Source organism: Oratosquilla oratoria, chromosome 8 (assembly GCF_046742065.1).
Source record: "Oratosquilla oratoria isolate Oo_2021 chromosome 8, ASM4674206v1, whole genome shotgun sequence".
NCBI lineage: Eukaryota > Metazoa > Arthropoda > Malacostraca > Stomatopoda > Squillidae > Oratosquilla > Oratosquilla oratoria.
The window spans coordinates 64398174-64420942 of record NC_134784.1 but is presented as its reverse complement, the minus strand read 5'-3'; the positions used below and the strand labels follow the sequence as shown (position 1 = coordinate 64420942).

Sequence of the window (22769 nt, the reverse complement as noted above, 5' to 3'; positions counted from 1 at the left end):
TATCTACACACAAAAACCAAAAACCTTCCCACAGGGTAGCACATGAAAATGATAGTTTTACAGTACTAAGTAAAACCCCTAAGTACCACCCATCCATCCCATCAGATATCATTTGCACAACCAGCTGAATGAAAGAAAAGGCGGCATTCTACTCAGATACCTAAAACAGCCTATCACCCGCACCATGCAACACATTCATACAAAACACACACATACAAGCATTCCAAGACCAACCACCAAACGCCCTACTCCATTAAACTTCCCCAAGCATCAGCCCTACAGAGAGATTTCTCCCACAACAAACAATAACCATATTAGCATAAGTACATCCTGGCCACCATTTAGTTTTAAAACAATACCAAAACAGAATAGGCATGACCACAGAAGCAAAGTGCCCCATATGCAATCACTGAAGCTCCCGTCCCGTAAAATACAACTAGGTAAATACCTAATCATACATTGCCCTTGTCTAGCTCTACCCAAACAACAATATTATATTTCTTCCTTAGGTTATGGGCTAATCCAGTGTTGCTGTTAATATATATATACATCCAAGTATGCTAACAATTTGGAATGGTAACATACTTTGGATATTATCATGGTTGTACCAGACAATTTCTTTCACCTTAAGGAACAGCATAGCGAGTTTATCCAATATCAACAAGTCCCCTTCACTATAAATATGTATTCTACAGATAATGCTCTCAATAAAAGTATCAACAAATCACATCTTCAAGTAATGACAATCAAATAACAGACTGAGGAAGGATCCCCAAGGAAGGATCCCCAAAGACACAATACCCCAAGAGGAAGCAGTTATCAATCCACTTCTCAGAGAAACTAAACTAACCCTACCTCCACCCAGAGGTATTTCTCCATGGTGCCAACACCTGATCTTCAAAACAAGCCAAAATTCACACACTTGTGAAACACTCCCACTTTCTTCCCTTTTTTTCTGATATAGGTAACAACTCACCAGCCCCTGCCCTCCCTCTTCTGTAAGCCAGCAGCTTTGAAACAAATCTATACAATATGGTTAATATAATACACACATATTGAGATCTGTGTCAGTCCTGTGAATTATTTAAAAACAATCATTAATGGGTTCAGATTGGGACTTGCCATCATTGGAAGAAAAAAGATGAGGTGACTTAATATTGGTGTTCATATAACAAATGGTAACACATACAATTAATGGTGAAAATCTCTTAGTTTGGGTTAGGAGAACATCATGAAAACAAATTGAAAAAGATGCTCTGTCTACAGAATGGCAAAAAATACAGCTTTCCGTATGTTGTATAAGTATCAACGAGAACACCTAAAGCTATGATGTAGCCCATGCTAAAAGCAAATTCAAAATTATGATAGATATGCCACTCAGAAAGTGATAGGACCCTACAAGTGTAGTTCCTTTCCTGTATATTACAATAAAGTAAATACAATTAGGTAAATACATACATATATGTACCAATGGCTTTTCCCCCCTAGATCCTGGATTGAGGAACTGTTCAAGTCACAGCTGAGATCTGATACATCAACTCAAATACAGAGGCTAGTCCATGACATATAAATGGGGGCCTTTTGTCCAGGATCAATTTTTTTCTTCACTGGATAAAGAAATTGGTGTGTGCAAAATACTTGAGGGAAAACAGGAAGACAGAGAAGTTAGGTCACAGAGTGAATTCAAACCATGATCAATCACAGGAACAAGTGCATCCACCCATTTCATCCCCACATATTCTACTCCCATTCACCACCCCTCCCTCCTTCTTTTTATGGCTCCTCCTGGATGATGGGTTGTCCCTTCACCTTGCCCACTGCCCTGGGTCAGAAGTAATGCAGCAAGACACAGCACATCCATAAGGCCATTTTATTTAATAAGTGACCCCCCTTCCATTCCGTCATGCAGAAAAAGAGAAGATGGGGAGAAATCCCTCAGGGCTGCATCAAAATATCACTCACATATATTCCCTCCCCCTCCCCATCCCCCACTCACCCTCTTCCATGCATCACAGCAAGTACACATCACATAAAAAAGTGCAGTAGTGTAAACAGGTAGTAATCAATAATACTATACTAACCCATTAAATAAACCATGCTAACCCATGATTCTACTATATTTGTTTTCAACAAAACTTTTGATCAACCCTGTGAACACTGAAGAAAATAGAGATCAAAATAAAGTTAAAAAAATCTTTATACAAAATTACATACATTTCAAATATAGCAACAGTGACTCACCTTCATTCCATATCTACTTGCTTCTTTTGCTAATCTTACAGCAAATTCTTCTGCAGTTCCTGTTTGAGAACCATAAAATACTATGACATTTTTTCCCGACGATTTCAATTTCCCTAAGAATCCTGTGTCACTAGTGCGGGCAGGAATCTGTGTTGGCCTGTCAAATTATAAACATCAAAATAATATTACAAACTGGAAATACAATTATGTTCTTTGTTGTTGTCATATCAGGATAAAATATTGTTGTTGTTATTGGTATTATTTTTGTTATTATTGTTGTTATTTTTTTATTGTTGTTGCTGCTGTTAATATCAATAAAGTAGATCCCAGGACAAAGATGACAAACTCTTCCCCTAATAAACCCTTAATAAGCCTCCTAGGTTACAATATCTGCCTCTACTCCTGTTAAAACTGTAAAGTCATTGGGACGGCTTGGTTGGAGCTCCTGCTGCATAGCCACTACTCAAAGGAGCCACACCAACTCTCTCCAGAGTGGTTTGAGAGCTTGAGATAGGGTATAAAGCCTTTTTGTTTCTACAGGCAAGTGCTGTAGACCCTAGACCAGGGGCGAGCAACTCTTGGCATGCATGCAAACTTGGCACACTAATGACTTTTATCTGGTATATGACACCCAGAGCTCACCTTAAAAAAAAAAACAATAATAATAATATAAATAGTAAATCACCATCTTCTTTTGTATAACCATTGGTAACTGCATGTTGTACTGGGTCACAGATTTGGGCCCTAGGAGTTGGCACACAATAAAATTTGCTATTGAATGTTTAGCCGATTCTGGCACCCACACTTAAAAAGTTACCCACTTAGAATATGTTACTTCATGGGGCCACACTCTAGTAAGCCCTAGTCCCGAATGGATCAAAGAAAGTGAGGAGATACACTCTTTCTTTTGTATGCTATAGGAAAATAAAAATACTTTTCCTGTGAGCTATCAGTCCAACAACAACTATATCAATCTTGGGTGTAATTTGCCTGCATGAATAGTACATACACATTCCAATGGTCATTTCCCCCTTACAAGGGAAGTAGCCAAAAAAACAAAAGCATAAAATCCACTCCCACCCATTCCATCTGATATGGTTAGTTACCATGTTATGGTAAATGGTAATTGCCCATAACAGGATTAAATTAAACTCCAAATCTCTTTGGACTTATTATTGAATTTCCACCTGTACATTCATACCTGCCCTGTCAGGACAGGTAGAGGTTGTGTCAATCAGATTTTTGTGGTAAGACAGATATGTGAGAAAGCTATAGGAAAAGGTAAGGATGTTTTTTGGGCTTTTATGGATCTGGAAAAGGCTTATGACAGGGTAAACAGGAAGGAACTATGGGAGGTCTTGCAGATATATAGGATAGGAGGAAGGCTTTTATGATCTGTCAAGAGTTTTTACGAGAGTAGTAGAGCAGGTGTCAGTATTAGAAATGGAGAGAGTGGTTCGAGGTAAAGGTGGGACTTCGTGAGGGATGTGTTATGTCGCCCTGGATGTTCAACTTATATATGGATGGGGTGGTGCAAGAGGTAAATGCAAGGGTGATGGGTCAGGGATTGGAGATGTTTAAAGAAAATGGAGAAAAGTGGGAGGTGAGCCAGGTGTTGTTTGTGGACGACACTGTGCCTGTAGCAGGATCAGAAGAGGGATTGAGGAAGTTAGGGACAGAGTTTGGGAGTGTGAAATAAGAAAGTTGAAGATAAATGTGGGTAAAAGTAAGGTGATGAGATGTAGAAGGGGTGAAAGTGGCAGCAGACTGGAAGTGAGCATTAAGGGAGAGCGACTGGAGGAAGTGGATAGTTTTAGATACTTGGGTGCGAATGTGGCAGGAAAGGGTGGAGTGGAGGTGGAAGTAGAATGTAGATTGAGAGAAGCGAGTAAATGCCTTGGTGGATTAAAAAGTGTAATGAGGAATAGACATTTGGGAATGGATACTAAGAGGAGATTGTATGAAAGAGTGATTGTGCCAACAGCACTGTATGGGGCAGAAACATGGAACATAAGAGAGAAGGAGTTTGAATGTGTTTGAGATGAGGTGTCTGAGAAGTTTGATGGGGGTTACTAGGCTGGATAGAGTGAGAAATAAGGAGGTGAGGAGGAGAACAGGGGTGGTAAGGGAGTTGGGAGATATGGTGGATGAAAGAGTATTGGGATGGTTTGGACACATGGAAAGAATGAGTGAAGAAAGACTAGTAAAAGAGGTATGGAAGGCAGATGTGGAGGGAGCGAACATGAGGGGGCCACCTAGGAGGAGATGGATGGATGGGGTGAAAGGGGCTTTGGGGAAGAGGGGAGTGTCTGTTGAGGAAGGACGGAAGAGGACAGAAGACGGGTGAATGGAGAATGGTTGTATATGGATGATGTTGTGATGCATGAGGTGGAATGGGTGGGGGGATGAGGGGTGAGGTAGTGTGAGAAAAATTTGACGCAGCCCAAAGGAATTTCTCCCCGTCTTCTCCTTTTCTGCATAAGGGGACGGAGAGGAGGGGCTCGCCAATTTAATGAAGTGGCCTTCCTGTGGATGTGTTGTGTCTTGCAACACTGCCTCTGACCCAGGGCAGTGGACAAGATGCAGGGATGACCCATCATCCAGGAGATGCCAAGATATGAGGGAGGGTGGAGGGGAGTGGAGTGTCTTAGGGATGGAATGGGTGGGAATGGTTTTTATGCCTTTTTCTTTTTGGCTACCTCCCTTGTAAGTGGGAAAAAGTCTTTGGTATATGTATGCATGTATGTACATTTATACAATAATGTCACACTTGTATGCTTTTTACCTTACAAGGGCCATCCTAGTGTGTGGCAACATTATTTACAATATATAATTTTATTCACATGGACACACACAATGGTTTTTAAATTACAGATTTTTTTTTTTTTTTTTTTTTTTTTTACAAAAATGCTATTTGCATTAAGGGGACACTACAGTAGTGGCATGTTACCACATTACTCCCCCCCCCCCGAGTGACTGGTGAAACGATACAGTCTTGGAAGTCCAAGGGTGCTTGGGAGGAGTAGGAATGGGAGTGCCATTGACGGGAGTGTCTGTGGGTGGTATTTGCATAGGAACCACGTCCAGTGAGGTAGGAATAGGCTGGTCCATAATGGTTGGGGCTTCGGCTCTGTGGCGGCGGCAGTGGCTGGGGTGGCAGGGGTGGTCCACGTCAACTGGAGCAACAGCAGGGCAGGTTCACAACGTCTGTGGCTGGGGCAGCGGCAGCAAGGATGGTCCATGTCGGCAAGCGGTGGCGGCTGGGGCTGCGACAGCATGGATGGTCCACATCGGCAGCTGGGGTGGCAGGGGTGGTCCACGTCGACTGCAGCAGCGGCAGGGGTGGTCCACGTCGACTGCAGCAGCGGCAGGGGTGGTCCACGTCGACTGCAGCAGCGGCAGGGGTGGTCCACGTCGACTGCAGCAGTGGCAGGGCAGGTCCACAACGGCTGCGGCTGGGGCAACGGTGGCAGGGGTGGTCCACGTCGGCAGGCAGTGGCAGCTGGGGCTGTGGTTAAGGCAGCAGGGGTGGTCCACGTCAGCAGGCGGCAGCAGCGGCAGAGGTGAACCATTTCGGCAGGCAGCGGCGGCGGCGCTGGTACTCCACTCCGGCAGGGCAGGCGGTTAGGGCTGGTGGCATTGGCAGTCCACTCCGGAAGACATCGCAGCATCATCCGTACACAACCATTCTCCACTCACCCCTATCCTCTGTCTTCTCCCTTTCTTCCTCAACAGACATTCTTCTCTTTCCCAATGCCCCTTTTACCCCATCCATCCATTTCATCCTTGGTTGCCCCTTATGTTCACTCCTTCCACCTCTGCCTTCCACACCTCTTTTACTAATCTTTCTTTACTCATTCTTTCCATGTGTCCAAACCATCCAAATACTCTTTCATCAACCCTATCTCCCAACTCCCTTTCTACCCCTGCTCTCCTCCTCACCTCATTTCTCACTCTTTTCAACCTAGTAATCCCTATCATACTTCTCAGGCACCTCATCTCAAACACATTACGATAAAAGTTGAAAACAAAGACATGAAAAGTAGAAATTTTGTAGTAATATATGTGCCCCCAAAAATAGTCTTGGACAGAATAATCATTCCAAAATGTTGGAAGACATAAAGCATGTATCAATCAAATTACTGAAAGGAGGAAACATAGTAATTATTAGGTGACTTTCACTCAAAAGAAATATGTTGGGAAGAAATGACAGTGAAAGGTGGAGAAGACCTTTGGGGGAAATATACTACTGGATATGACCATTGAATACACAATGACTAAATGGGTAAAGGAAATTACTAGACATAGAAACAATGAAGACTGGTCGAGACTAGATTTACTATTTATGTCAAGAGCCTGAAATTCTGGATAAAATGGAATACAAGACAACAATTGGGAAGAGTAACCACACACTAATAAAGTTCAAACTAAAAGAACAAATTGATTTGAGAAGAAATGACAAACATAGAAAAGGAAGACTCATGTACAACAAAACAGATTTTAAGAGTCTCAGAAAATTCTTTCAAACTGTAAATTGGGAAAACTTCTTAAATGAAGAAACAAAGATGGAAGAGAAATGGAACATATTAAAAGAAATTTATAAAAAGGAAATAGACAAATATGTACCAAAACAGAAGCAAGAAAGGGTGTACATTAAGTGCTGGTACAACAAAATATGTAGTGAGGCTAAAGATAGAAGACACAAAGCTTGGAATATGGGAAAAATAAAAAAAATTAGTAAGTGGCAAATATATATCAAACTTAGAAATGAATACATAAAAATATGCAGGAATAAGAGAAACTATGAAAAAGACATAATACATAAATGCAAGGACCAACCTCAACCATTCTACAGGTATGTGGATGGTAAATTAAAAGATAAACAAGAGATAGTGAAACTGTCAAGGGAATGATGAATATAGAGATGTAGGAATAGATGAAATTATGAACAAACATTTTAAATCTGTATTCACAATTGAAAGTACACAAAATTGGGATGAAGGACAGAAAGATCCCCCCAGTGGAAGAAATGACTGTGACACAGAAGGAAATTAGGGACCAAATAATAAACCTTGACATCAGAAAATCACAGGATCTGGATGGAATTGTAAATTGGATATTAAAAGAATGTATAGATGAACTAACAGACAAAATATAAGATAATTGATTACTCACTCAAAGAAGGAAAGGTACCACATGATTAGAAAAATGCAAATATTGTACCAAAGTTATTCAACTTGAGTTTAGGTTTAGATCATTTCATAATCAATAGGATAATAAAGTAGTACCATGGCTCCTAATTGTGCCAGATGTCCTGTGAACTTTTCTGCCACATGGTTATGCTCTTTTGTATTTGCTGTTTTATTGTTTTATTATTACTATTATTATTTCCATGTGTATATGAATGTGTGTGTATGTATATTGTCTGAAGGTTTCATGTGGCTATAACCTTCCCCAGTTTTCTTATTTCTGTATAAATATTGTGTTCTATTTCTCTTTCTTGTACTCTGAGGATGTCGTAATAGACAAAAAGCTTTAGTATTCCGAACATAATTTTTCCTGTGGTTTCTGCATGATCATTTAGTCACACATTTTTGTGATTATTTCTGCAATATATATATATATATATATATATATATATATATATATATATATATATATATATATACATATATATATATATATATATATAAGATACAGTGTAATATAGTAATAATAGAATTACAGGGTACTACACAATTGATAGCATTGAATCAATAAACATGTATAACAAGATTATCACCAATGTGTTGCCTTGTGTGTTATAAAAATCAACTCCAGTACTGCAGTGGGGAATGGGGAGTATAGATTTTTCTCGCACAAAAAGTTACAGTAAAAGTAAACTTTGACTTAGTCTTTTTCTAAGAGGGTAACTACATAACGACAACTGCAATTTCATCACTACTGCAAAAAAAAAAATACAAATAATAAATGGCTACTTACGAGATAGTAAACGTCTTCAATATTGCAGCTTCGTCCTGCTTGTTTTGATCTTTAAACCAAAAATAATATACGGACACTCCAGCCAGAAGCAAAAGCAAAACTATGTCTAGCATTCCTATAAGCGGTTCTTCTCCATCTTCAACAGCTTCTCCTGCTGTATTATCAATAATACTTTCTACTTCCATGGTCCTGCAGGGAGAAAAATTAAAGGTTATAAAGCTTCCAGTGTATGAATACATGGGGGTCTGTAACAAAATTATGAGGGACAGTTACTAATTCTTCTCTTAATGTTCCCTCTGATAACATCTAATGTTTCTAATCACTACACATTTTGAGCATGATCATTTAATGATGGATTACAATGGCAAAGAACATCAATAGGAGACTTAGTTCGTGAAGAGGTAGGTTGTAAGAACAGAAAGGAATAAGCAAAGACACACAGAGAAACAAGTAAACAAAACGACCAATAATTGATATTGGCGTATACTGATTAGGCATTTTTTCAAATAAACCTTAAAACTTTTAACTATAATACATTCTACTTCCATTCATAGAGTACGAGATCAGTGAAATAATTTCTACCAACTTCAATCAGATCCATATCTTGACAGCTTAAGGTAACTGCTTATCATCTGGTTCGTATTCAGTGTGAAAATATTTTTATTTTTTTCCCATTATCAATTCACTTTAAATCTTAGAATTGGAACCAATGACAAATACCTACGCTTGGTGCTCCTATGAGACAGACATTAAAGAATCCTCTCCATGTTTGGGAGGGGAGAGGGGACAAAGAGGGAGTGAGAGGGGGAGGGAAGGAAAGAGGGAAGGGGGGGAGGGAAGAGGAAAAGGAAGCAGAGGGGAGGAGGTAAGGGAGGGTACAGGGGAGGGGAGGGAGGAGGGAGGGGAGGGGAAGGGAGAGGGGAGGAGGGTGGGGAAGGGAGAGAGGAGGAGGGTGGGGAAGGGAGAGAGGAGTAGAGAGGGGATGGAGGGGAAGGGAGAGAGGAATAGGGAGGGGGAATAGGAGGGAGACGGGAAGGAGACAAAGAGGGGAGTGAAGAGGGAGGAAGGAGGGAAGAGGAGAGGGGAGGAGGGAGGGAAGAGGAGAGGGGAGGAGGGAGGGAAGAGGAGAGGGGAGGAGGGAGGGAAGAAGAGAGGGGAGGAGGGAGGAGACGGGAGAGAGAATAGAGGGGAGGCGACGGGAGAGAAGAATAGAGAGGAGGAGGAGGGAGAGAGGAAAGGGAAGGGAGGGGAGGGGAGAGGGAAAGAGGAAGGGAGGAAAGGGAAGGTAGGAGATGGAGGAGGAGGGAGGGGAGGGGAGGTGAGGGGAGACGGGAAAGGGGAGGAGGTATAAGAGGGGAGATGGAAGCAGGGAGGGGAGAGGGAAGGAAGGAAGGAGTGAGAGGGAGGGGGTGAGAGTAAACTCGGTGGGGGAGAGGAGAATGGGAGGGACGGGGAAAGAGGTGGGAAGAATTGTCGTGTTTTTTTATGGATTATGTCTTATCTTATCGGCGATTCCTTGTGAACAATCTGGTCCGCCGTCGCGTCATCTTGTGTTCCTTTGACTTTTCGGCATGCGCCGCCCACGACACGACGTCACACGTGGTCGTGATGACGCGTGAAAGCGTCCAGATGCTCAAGGTTGAGAGCTCGACGTCGTGGCTTGCACGGCGAAAAGTCGATACGTGTGAAATGAACTTTATATGTGGCGTGGGTCTAATTTGTTACGGGTGTCTATAGTTTGGTCGATTTCTTTTTTCTTAGAAAGTTAATGGTTACCAAGTGTTGTGTGTGGTACTGTGTTGGGAGAAGAGGGACATATACGGTACAAACTTAAGCGAGAAGACTGGTTGCATTTCATGTAAACAGATACAGTCAGGTTCCAACGTATGATGGACAATATTAGTGTCTGGTTTTGACGTGATCCGGTGGTGGAGCCCTTTGGTTTGAGTTTATGCTTACGGATGTGTTTAGCCTTGGCCACTGGGAAATCTAGAAGGATGCGTACGGGTTTGGTATCGGAGTTCGTTTTTGGTATTCGGGGTAGGTTGGGTCTCAGCTGGTACCTCTAATTTTGAGGCTGCGAGTGGTCCAATGGGTATCTAATCATGGTTGGGGAATATTTACTTTGTTTGTCCGGTGAGAGAAAATGGTTTGTTGGTGCATCTGGAGAGAAGTTAACTTTTGTAGCTAACGCCCGCTATCACGTCTCCTATGGTTTCTCGAGGATCCTGGTTCTAGTCCAATACCACGCAAACATCTTTTTCACGTTTTTTAATTTTTGCATTTCAGAAATCTATATTTTTCGATGGAATAGTTACGTTAGGGTAGGTTACGTTACGTTACGTTAGGTTAGGCTAGGTTAGGTTAAGTTACGTTAGGCTAGGTTAGGTTACGTTAGGCTAGGTTAGGTTATATGAGGCTAAGAGCTATTGGACAGTGTAACTTCCATGTCAAATATCCGTGCTTGCGTGATTATGAAATTTTACCTATTCTTGGGGTGGAAGGGTGCTAGGTGTTGGGGTGTAGGGACCTCTTGTATCTTCCTAAAGTTGTTCGGGTGGAATTATTGGGGTGATGTTCGTCTGGCGGATTACAGTGCTTCCGCGTTATGTGACTCCAATTCTGATCATCCTGGATCGTACTCGTCGTTAGGCTTATATTGGCTGATACAATCCAAGTCTCTGAGACAAATTACTTCTTTTCAAAATGATCTTACAGCGTAAGGATGCTGCAGTTTGTGCGTTTGACTGCGTTTGAGCATGGGCCATGTGCGGACGCCGAAGTAATGTAAACATGGGCCTTTCAGTGTTTGCCCAAATCGCTGGCAGTTGATACCGTGGCGCGGTCGCGTGTCGCATCTCTCTACTTCGTATCTTAAGTAACCTACAGTTAGACAGGTTGGATGCTGTTGCTAACTGAAGGTAACTCATAGTGTGGAGGTTTTGATCTATGTACCATTTGCTTTCTCAATTCAATAAAACTTTTAATTTAATTTCTGATCGTATTACTATCCTCCCCATCATTTATTCTGCGTGGTACAGTAGAATGCGAAATACTCCCACACTGGTATCAAATGTTCTGTGTGGATTTGGACTTTGGTGTCGGCGTGGGTTGTAACGACTGTGTTTGTCATATTAATCTCTGGATACCAATTTTATTTATGGTGTTTCTCCTTCAGCTATATTTCATGGGCAGCTCTTTTTGTCTTCTATTCACCATACTCTTAATTAAGGGGCACGTCTTTGATAAAGACTCGTTAGTAGATTTCAGTACCAAGAATCTAGGGTACTCCAAATCATGATCCACTTCGTCTTGGTTTAGTTGTAGTTATCAACTGTTGTGTTTGGGCCCGTTGATAACGCCGACGATTATTACATTATTACCCTTTATGCGATTTGTTTTATATTTATTTATTTATTATTTTATTTTATTTATTATTATTATTATTATATATATATGTATATATATATATATATATATATATATATATTTTTTTTTTTTTTTTTTTTTTTTTTTTTTTTTTTTTTATCGTTCTGCTCACAGAGATGCATTACGGGACGGGACGGGAGGCTAACAGATGGACCTTGGTTGGATGGACGTTGATCCATCCTTGTTTGATTGTTATTATTCTTGCCGCGTTTGGGGGATGCTTTCATGGGAAATGCTTCTCCACCATCGATGGCTAGGGTGAAGAGGACGCTTCCTTGAGGAAATCTTCACAATGAGATATAAATTGGGACTGGAAGAAAGGTAGCCCAGAAGCGGGTACGTTAGATCCACCATCACCATTTCTTAAGCGAAAAAAAAAACGGTGAAAAATATGGTGACCAGAACGGAAGCTGATTAGGAAGGACAAGAGAAGGAAATTGTTTTCTAGACGTTAAAAGAAATGTGAGATCGACTGGATGGTAGCCATTTTGGAAAGTTCTTTCTCTAGTTTTGGAGAGAGAGGGAAGACGATAGTTTCTTTCAAAGCGGCGGGGAAATGATTCCTCCTACAATTAGCTGAATAAGGTTAACATAACGACAATTGCGGCTTTTACTTGTTCATTATCGAGGTATATAGGTAAAGGGTTGCGTGAGTTTGCTCTTGGAATGTGGAGTAAATATGGGTGTGTGATTCCTTTTAATCTTGGAAACCGTGGATCTCTTCCAGCGAGAGAGATCTGGGGCAACGGACCGACTACTCTGGATCGGTGCAAATACCCTAACTTATCAAACTGTATGTTGGAAACGTCAAAGCGAAATTAACCAAACCTAACCTAACACCTGTGGTCGAAGGTAGGGGTGTAAAATCAGGTGATTAATGGAATTCAAGGGTATTTTCTACGCAAGACTTTGGATTTGAGTTTCTATCTTCGACAACATTATCGTATCGCAGAGGAGGAAGCAAAGAGTGGTGGTGGTGGGGGGGGAATCATTCCCCTGTTCAAGGGCAGCATTCGCGCAGCAGGGCGGGATGCACAGGGGATTTGGAGGAACTACAAGAGTTTTCCATTGAGTGCGTACTACGGGTGTTACTATTATTTGTTGAGTGTTGTCAACCATGAGTTCTGGATCAGAGATATTAAAGTTCTCTTGTGACACTAAATTGAAGCACAACGCAAATGTAGATGGATCGGACTGTTGACTTATCAGGGAAAACTAAAAAAGGGCATGTGACACATTTAGTAGAATAGTGAACAGATTGGTTTATAAGATACAATTATTACTATGCAGAATAATAGTACATTGGCAACGTATAACAATTATTTAAAATATATTTGCATAAGGAAACTATAAACGCTGTGCGTAACTAAAGAACGATTTCTTAAAGCGTGACGTTGCTACAGGTGTCTCCTCTACTCTAATTGTGGCAGCACGGTACGCTAGCTTGCTTTTTGGTTTTGCTACTTCGTTGGAGCAAAAACGACTTCGTTTACGATCTTTCGTTTTTCATATTTCTTAATCTCAATTTACTCTTGCGTTATAAGTTAGAAGATGAATGACGAACTAGGAAAGTTAAAACCTATAATACGAATACTAGACACATTTTCGAAATATTCATCCAAAAGTCTAGAATATTGTAACCGAAGACGTTTCTACTCAAACGGAATAGCGTAAGCAAGTGGCATGCTAGCGGAAAATGCCTAGTGTGGCGCCACCACCTTAAGGGTGGCTTTGCTGGTTGGCGAATTCCCAATCAGGTGAAGGTGGTGAGACCATGTTCGAGGCACCTTTCCTAGCCCCTTCCACAAGTAGGGTGGAGTAGTGTGGATCCTACAATGGGCTACACAGTCGTCCAAGCCAAATACAGAACTATGCCACCTTCTCAATCCCTATCCAGTGCGTGCACTGCGGACGAGACAGGCTCCACCTCTTGTGTTGTGGATTATGACTAAAGCCGGGTTGTTGCATTTCCACGTATCGTATCATCTTGCGTACCACCTAGTGATACGATACGGTGCAACAGGGTATTGTACCCACTTGTTGCGTATCCGTATACAGCAGGCGGATACGCAACAAGTGGGTACAATACCCTGTTGCACCGTATCGTATCACTAGGTGGTACGCAAAGATGATACGATACGCGGAAATGCAACAAGTGAGGACCCGGCTTAAGTTTCCAGCTATCACCATCACCTGTAACACAGTGACGTACCTTCACCGGAGGAGTAGTGCTGAAACCGGAAGAATTGAGTTACCGTTACATATTCGGAGGAAAGCTTTGGCACTAATTGAATGTACTATTCGCCTCAATCGCTACGTCACACTATCGACACTATCAATATATCGACTTCCTTGGTGGAACTAGATACTAGAGGGCACAACTAGGTGAGGCAGCAGGTGATACTCGTTCGAGCAGGAACGTCTGGATGTGCTATATTGCACAACCCCCCCCCTTTTTTTCCCACAGGTACTATCCACATTTCACGCGTCTCTTGTCCATTGAAGAATTTTATAAAAAGATTCTTCCAACCGCCAGCCTGTGCAACCAATAACATGGAAACAAAGGGCCGATATGCAAGAAACACGGAAATTCGAATATCGAAGAAATTGTGCAGATCTCCATGTCGTATATGAAAAAAAAAGGTTTTCTGGCTTCGTTCGAAATATGGCGTCGATTCTTTTTTCAGCTTCGGGAAACGCGGGATGTTGGTAATGCTTCACCTGCAGGCAATAGATGGCGTGTGATTGGAACACACAAATCTCCCTCGCATCCAGCTTCGTTAGTATTCGGAGTATTATCTGGTAGCAAACTCCACACAAATCTCCCTCGTATCCAGCTTCGTTACTATTTGGAGTATTATCTAGCAACAAATTCCGTGCACAGTGCGTGCGTTCCCTGAGTGAGTGGGCAGAGACGGTGGTAAAACAGCGTCGAGGTCGTATGCGCAAAAGAAAGTAGTTCGTATTGTTCATTATAATGATGAAATGGGAAAAAGTAGATAAGTAATAACAAAGCTTATGATTTTATATTTTCCATTCTAAGATGCAAATAAATGTGGCGACACTACTTGAGACGGAGGTCTGGGTGATGGCGATTCGAACCTTGCAATCGGTGAATTGAACCAAAGGCATAGTTGATTTCACGCTACAAAGTCTTCTACATGGGCACGGTTAAGACTGCCAATGTAGAGTAAAATAATAGACTTTCCTGTCTGCAACGGTAGCGACAGGGTGGACTTGTTAAAATGACCAATGCCTGAGAGAATGCATGCAAACAACAGCGGCAGAGGCAACGAGGAGAAAGTGAAACAGGAGGGGGGGGGCGCGGTAGCCTATATAGGCCTGAGAACCACGTGGACACATGTTGAACGTTCAGAATGCTGCAGTCCGGGTTCGCGACGGAGCGACTTCAGAACCACTGAGCCCCTACACTGAAATGCCAGCATCCCCCAACTCAACCAACACACACACATCACACGAGACACCTAGAAAGACTGCAAGCCGAACACAAACACGCTGATACGACACATCACACCTAGACCTCCGCTCACAGACAACAGCTGTGTCTCTCTCTCGGGCGGTGTACACGTGAAATCGTGTACAGCCGAGCGAATATACAACGCATCCTTTTTGCCAGCTTTGACTCATCGTGACCAGACGTGCCGCGATGTGCTGGGTTCTAAGTACCAAGGATATAAGTCCGTCTATATCCTGCGGCAAGCGTTTGGAAGACAGCAGATTCTCAGTAGACTAGGTTGGTCGGGTTCAGTCCTCGCTGGATGTATTCATATATTCATCTACCACTTTGTATAAACGTGCCAATATATATATATATATATATATATATATATATATATATATATATATATATATATATATATATATATATATATATATATATTCACATTCAACTGAATATAAATATACTTGTACCCGTTCTCCTCTCGACGGCAAATTGACTATGCTATTTCAGGAAGTGTTTCGCTGGCCGCAGGCAGGATATGCATCGCCCATATATATATATATATATATATATATATATATATATATTATATATATATATATATATATATATATATATATATATATATATATAATGTAAAGACAGACAAATATGGAGGTGAGGTGGTAAAATGAAACGTTAAAGCTAGAGTATGGAGCTATATTCACAACCAGACGTTTCGAACTCTTGGGCCCTCCTCACTCCACTGAAGAAGGCCCAAGAGGTCGAAACGTCTGGTTCTGAATAAAGCTCCATACTCTAGCCTTAACGTTTTATTTTGCCACCTCACCTCCATATATATATATATATATATATATATATATATATATATATATATATATATATATATATATACATATATAATAGCCCTTTGAATGTACACCCCCATAGAAGCAACAACCCTCCCTGCATGGCATACACACACACAAGCACATCGCAAACAAAAATACGACTACACGCGCAAACATACAATCTTTCCCTCTACTGAAGTTAATTTAATTTCTTTCTTGCTGCATCTTTTCATTTCAGTTTACCTACCACTAAAAGTTTTTTTTTCAATTTCTCATTATCCCTATGACTTAGCCTTCGACTTCCTTTCTAACTTTGATGGCTGAGGTCTTGTTATATCCCCAATAAGCCCCCACATAGATGACGTCAGCCTCCTGAGCCACGACATCACGCTATATCCCTGAGAATCGCCCTCTGGGTGTACAGAAAAAGGAAATTGGGGCGCAGGCAGCGATCTTTCCTAATCTCGGGAACCAGTAGCAAGCCGCTAAGGCAAGAGTTCGAATCTCAGTAGGAGAGTTTATTTCCAAATGCCATGACACAAACACACACACACAATATATATATCATATAAATAATATGCATACATATATATACACACATATACATATATATACATCCATGTACATACATATACATATATACACACATATACAATTATACATACACATATATACATACATATATACACATACATATACACAGTATATACATACATACACAAATGTACATACACACACATACATACATATATATATATATATATATATATATATATATATATATACATACATACATATAGACACTTATCACGTTGGGTAATACTGCCAAATTCAAGGTATACAGAAAGCCGACCAACAAAGACGACTACATTCACTTTTTCAGCGCCCACGATGGGCGGACAAAATCAGAAGTCATCGGATTCTACCTCAGAGCCGCATATATAACGAGGAATATTTAACAGACGAGCTGAACTGCATCACAGCAGCCTTTAAAACACTTAAGTACCCACAAGGAATACTCAGATCACTCCGAAAAGCCACCAACATCAATAATAGAAAAGCAAATACATTACGTTCCATCGTGGTCCAAGAATCTTGCTTTTCCCGCATACTAAGTAGGTAGTACCTAGGCCTTTATGTTATTTGTTAACGACACGGGGAAGAAAATCGGACACTTGGTTAGGAAGAACACAAAACCTCACAGCGACACCAGCATAGTCTATAAAATTTTCTGCAACGTATGCGACAGCGCATACTTTGGAGAAACATACAGAGGACTGACAAGCAAGAGCACAAAGCGGACATGACACCACCGTGAGACAAACGCCCTCGTAAACCACGTAGACACAGAAGGACATTTACCAGATTGGGAGAAATCCACCATTTTGGCCCAAAGGACTAAACAAAAAACAAAGAGGAATAATCGAATATCTAACAGATAATTACAACAACACAAACAAAAGGACAAGAGACTTTAAATGGACAAAAGTCACCGCCATATATGACCCCAACGAGAGGAATTCCGTACCATATATCAGACCCCCGGACTAAGTTTCACACCTTCCTTGCCACATTTTTCGTTTTATTTCAATTATTTTTTTTTATTTTTATTATCATTTTTATTTTCCTAAATTTCACACCTTCCTTGCCACATTTTTCGTTTTATTTCAATTATTTTTTTTTATTTTTATTATCATTTTTATTTTCCTAAATTTCACATCTTCCTTGCCACATTTTTCGTTTTATTTCAATTATTTTTTCATTTTTATTATCATTTTTCTTTTCCTAAATTTCACACCTTCCTTGCCACATTTTTCGTTTTATTTCAATTTTTTTTTTTTTTTATTATCATTTTTCTTTTCCTAAATTTCACACCTTCCTTGCCACATTTTTCGTTTTCTTTCAATTATTTTTTTCATTTTTATTATCATTTTTCTTTTCCAATAATAACAACAATAATAAAAAAAATTATAATAAAAGTAATAATAATAATAATAATAATAATAATGATAATAATAACAATAAAATAAAAGTAATAATAATAATAATGATAATACTAATAACAAAGAAATAAAAAAAATATTAACTAATAACAATAATAGTGATAACAATGATAATAAAAAACGAAAAATTAAATATTTAAACAATAATAATAACAATGATAATAACAATAATTACAAAGATAATGAAAGTAATAATAATAATGATGGTGATAATAATAAAAATATAAAAATAATAATAATCATAATTACAATGATGAAAATAATAGTGTTGAAAATAAATAGTAACGAATAGTATTAAAAGAATAAATCATGATAAAAAAGGGAGAGAGAGAGAGAGAGAGAGAGAGAGAGAGAGAGAGAGAGAGAGAGAGAGAGAGAGAGAGAGAGAGAGAGAGAGAGAGAGAGAGAGAGAGAGGGGGGGGGGGTTGGGTCATAGAAAATCCAACGTAGTAAAGGTCGAAGGATATTTCGAAAACACGGTATTTGCCCAAGTGTTTTGGATCTAACCTTTCAGCGTCCCATCCCCCATCCCATCCCTAGTATTTATACCTTTACTCCATCTACGGCACGGCCAATCCTATTCAGCCGTGTACGATTCCTTCCTCTTGGCTACAGCCAAGATCTAAGAATATAAGGTCTAACCACTTCCGACCGAATTTCGAGGGAGTTGGCGCAGCGGGCCCGTGAACGTCACCTGGCTGTTCAAAGTGGGGTTAGCGGGTCCTATAGCTGTCAGTTGAAGCTGGTCCGTCGTTCGAAAATGACGTCGCCTTCGCTCGCATCGCTCCATGCAATTAGTTATATTCTGACAAATATTATATAAAATATATATAAAATATTATAGTTCCTGTCTATATATATGAATATATAATATATATAATATAAAATATTATAGTTCCTGTCTTCCTTGGCGTTTCAGTTTTCTTCAGTGTATCACAAAGAGAAAATGGACTCAGCCAAATGACGTCAGAAGCTGCGCAGAAGAATGTAAACGGTCTGACCTGTATATTTAGACCTTGGCTACAGCCAGGGTATTCCATTCAGCTAGGCCTAACCTACTCCAACTGCCGCAAGATCACTCCATTTTCCTCCCTAGCACCCCCCCCCTCCCCCTCTCCCCTTTCAGGACTCTCCTAAGATCACTCGACGTACAAGGTCTTATTACATAAGAACATAAGAATGAAGGAGACTGCAAGATACCATAAGGCTTACCCTAGGCAGTGATGACATTTGCAAGGTGACAACAACCCGCTATCTACTCACTTTTTGTGAAATGTAACATCGTATTCGTTCTAATTGACTTTGTTAAGTTGGCATTACACCCAAACCAACCCGAACCACACCCACCGCCTGAGCTCTTGATTAAAATCGCCTGACGCTGTACTAACGTATGGAGGGAGCATAGGGATAGAGGAGGAGGCAGGAGACCATAAGGCCTACACTACGCAGTCCATTACCTCCTATATCATCCCTGTCCATAAAGTTACCTAACCATCGTTAATTAAAAAAAAAAAAAAAAAAAAAAACAATAGCTGCGCTCACTACATGGTTACTATTTCAAATGGGGACCAATCTACTGGTAAACCAATTCTTGCCTATTTCCTCCTTAAATCTAAATTCGTCCAATGTAAGTCCATTAACACGAGTCCTGCCGTGGTACTAATTTATTATAATTCCTGACTTAGTAACCATGTAGTAAGCGCTGAAACTATCAGTTGTTTTAAAAAACGATTAGACAACTTTATGGATGAGGATGACAGGTGGTGATGGATACGGAGCTGCCTAGTGTAGGCCTTATGGTCTTTTGCAGTCTCCTTTATTTCTTATGTTCTTCTTCTTTATGTTCTTATTACATCAACCTCTATCACAATACTCCCCTTTGCTGATTACAACTTGCAACGGCCTCCCGAGCGATTACGCGGAAGTCTCATGCGATGTTGGCGCCAAAGGACAAATCACAATCACGAAGACGTTGGTTACACCATATGACGGTGATAATCGCATCACGGAGGTATGGAAATTCCTCACCCACATTCTACGCTTGTGAAATACTTGTATGTTTATTCAGTATATTTTCCGTATTTTACTCAATTTTCAAAATAGAAAGTGTCTGATACGGTGTGTGTGTGTATTCACCTCGGATCTGCTGCAGTCTCTGTCGAGACAGCCAGACACCACCCTACGGTAGTGAGCTCAGAGCTCATTATTTGCCGAACTCTGGGTAGGTCTGAGACCACACACACACACCACACACCGGGACAGCAAGGTCACAACTCCTTGACTAACGTCCCGTACCTACTCACTGCTAGGTGAACAGGGGTTACACGTGAAAGGAGACAAACCCAACTTATCTCCGCCCGGCCGGGGAATCGAACCCCGGTTCTCTGGCTTGTGAGGCCAGTGCTTTACCAATCCGCCACCGAGCCGTGTGTGTGTGTGTGTGTGTGTGTGTGTGTGTGTGTGTGTGTGTGTGTGTGTGTGTGTGTGTGTGTGTGTGTGTGTGTGTGTGTGTGTGTGTATTCACCTCGGATCTGCTGCAGTCTCTGTCGAGACAGCCAGACACCACCCTACGGCAGTGAGCTCAGAGCTCATTATTAGCAGATCTCTGGGTAGGTCTGAGACCACTCACACTCCACACACCGGGACAGCAAGGTCACAACTCCTTGACTAACGTCCCGTACCTGTGTGTGTGTGTGTGTGTGTGTGTGTGTGTGTGTGTGTGTGTGTGTGTGTGTGTGTGTGTGTGTGTGTGTGTGTGTGTGTGTGTGTGTGTGTCCACAATACCTAAATACAGCACCACCTCGCCCGACCCGCCTCCGCCTCCTACCAATGACTTCAAATGGAAGTAAAACCGCCAGACAGACATTATCTCCAACTCGACCTCCTTTCCTCCCTTCCTGTCCCTCCAACGCAGGATGATGCAAAGTCCACACCATTAAGGAACTATACCGGTACCTGTATTCACTTGGTCTTTGGATCACGTGTTGGACTCGTGATCGACAGCTATTTGCCTCCTGGAAGAGAGCTCAGAGCTCGTACGTCCGATCTATGGGTAATGCTATGACCTTGCACACACACACACACACACCCAACTCCCCGCCCACGAGAGTCAGAGTAACGACCCGAAGCGCAGCGGTACCGAAATAATTTCGGCCCTGGGCAGGATTCGAACCAAGAACTGCGGGCCACTGTGGTGGCAGTTCAGCGCTCTACCAACTACGCCACCGAGTTGTGTGTGTGTGTGTGTGTGTGTGTGTGTGTGTGTGTGTGTGTGTGTGTATCAACTAATCAATCACTATCATCAATTATAATTGATAATTATCATAATTATCATAACCATCATTATCATCATCATCATGGTTCACATTAAAAATAATGATACTGTTAATAACAAAATTTCATTAACATACCGGTAGCTTAGCCCATAAAACTCCAGATGTGCAAATGGATAAACAAAAAACTAAATAAATGATAACGCCTACAAAAAGTAATAAAAGTAAATTGTAAATTCATGCTTTGTATTAAAACTAAGTTCATTACATTTCCGCACAAGATATCTCCATCCACATACACGTATGTGAAACTCTCCCCGACGATAAAAAAAAATAGCGTTCCCCCGAAAAAAAAGAACTAAACATGTAAATAAATAAATAAAAGTAGTTCGCAGCCCTACCTGCAGCAGAGACGAACATTGCATCATCATTTAGACCCACCAGGCGCGTAGCCTAAACTAACCTTACCTTACCATGACGTAAGAAGCAAGTGTTCGTTTCCATTTACATTAAACAAAATGACTACTTAAACATTCACCTGTACACGCACTTGCACACGCAAAAGTACATAAAGAACTACAGAATGTGAGAGGAAGGGGAGAAAAATGTAAATGAAAGTGAGAGCGAGATGTCTCCCTATCATCCTTGGAGAAATTCCCACTTTCTATGATAGTCTCAACGACGTGCGAACGCTTACGACCTTGACCAAATCAAAGACGACAGCCTACACACGCTCACACACACACACACACACACTGATTGCGCCTCCCTAGACTTGCAAAAATCTTTTGACAAAGTACCACATAGAAAATTGCTAAAAAAAAAAAAAACTGGAACACATAGGAGAAATACAAGGGAACCTACTAAAATGGATGGAGGACTTCCTGACTGGTAGAAAGATGAGAGTAGTGCTCACAGAAAAATATTCAGATTGGAAAGAGGTGATCAGTGGAGTACCGCAAGGATCTGTATTAGCACCAATAATGTTTGCTATTTATGTGAATGACATGGACGAGGATGTGAAATGATACATGAACTTCTTTGCAGACGACGCCAAACTGTTAAGGAAAGTAGAAACTGATAAGGACTGTGAAGCACTGCAGGAAGACCTGAATAAGGTTTGGAGCTGGAGTCAGAAATGGGAAGTGGACTTTAATACTAAGAAGTGTAGCATAATGGAGTTTGGAAAAAGCAAAAACAGAATATCAGGAAAATATACAATTGGAACCAAGGAGGTAAAGAAGGCAGGATCCGAAATAGATTTGGGGGTAATTATCACAAACGACTTGTCCCATGATAAACAGACTAACAAAATTGTCGGGGAGGCTTACAACTTGCTAAGATCAATAAAAGTAGCATTTGCATACTTGGACGAAGACTTGATTAAAAAAAAAATGGTTACATTGATAAGGCCTAGAGTATTCGGCGACATTGTGGTCACCCAGTATCAAAAAGAATATAAAGAAAATAGAAAGAATCCAGAGAGCAGCAACAAAAATGGCACCTGCACTTGCAAACCTATCATATGAGGAGAGATTGGCTAAACTGG

The 22769-nt window shown here is 40.9% G+C and overlaps 1 protein-coding gene across 1 annotated transcript in view; it reads right to left on the bottom strand.

The window, feature by feature from the left end:
* The window catches only part of Cpr (Cytochrome P450 reductase), a 64454-nt gene that overhangs the window by 18120 nt on the left and 23565 nt on the right, over positions 1–22769 (bottom strand). Inside the window, exons 2-3 of the mRNA XM_076189363.1 lie at positions 8224–8412; positions 2242–2398 (exon numbers count right to left, since the gene is read on the bottom strand). Coding sequence (XP_076045478.1) covers positions 2242–2398; positions 8224–8412 — 346 coding nt within the window. The remainder of the gene's footprint in view (positions 1–2241; positions 2399–8223; positions 8413–22769) is intronic.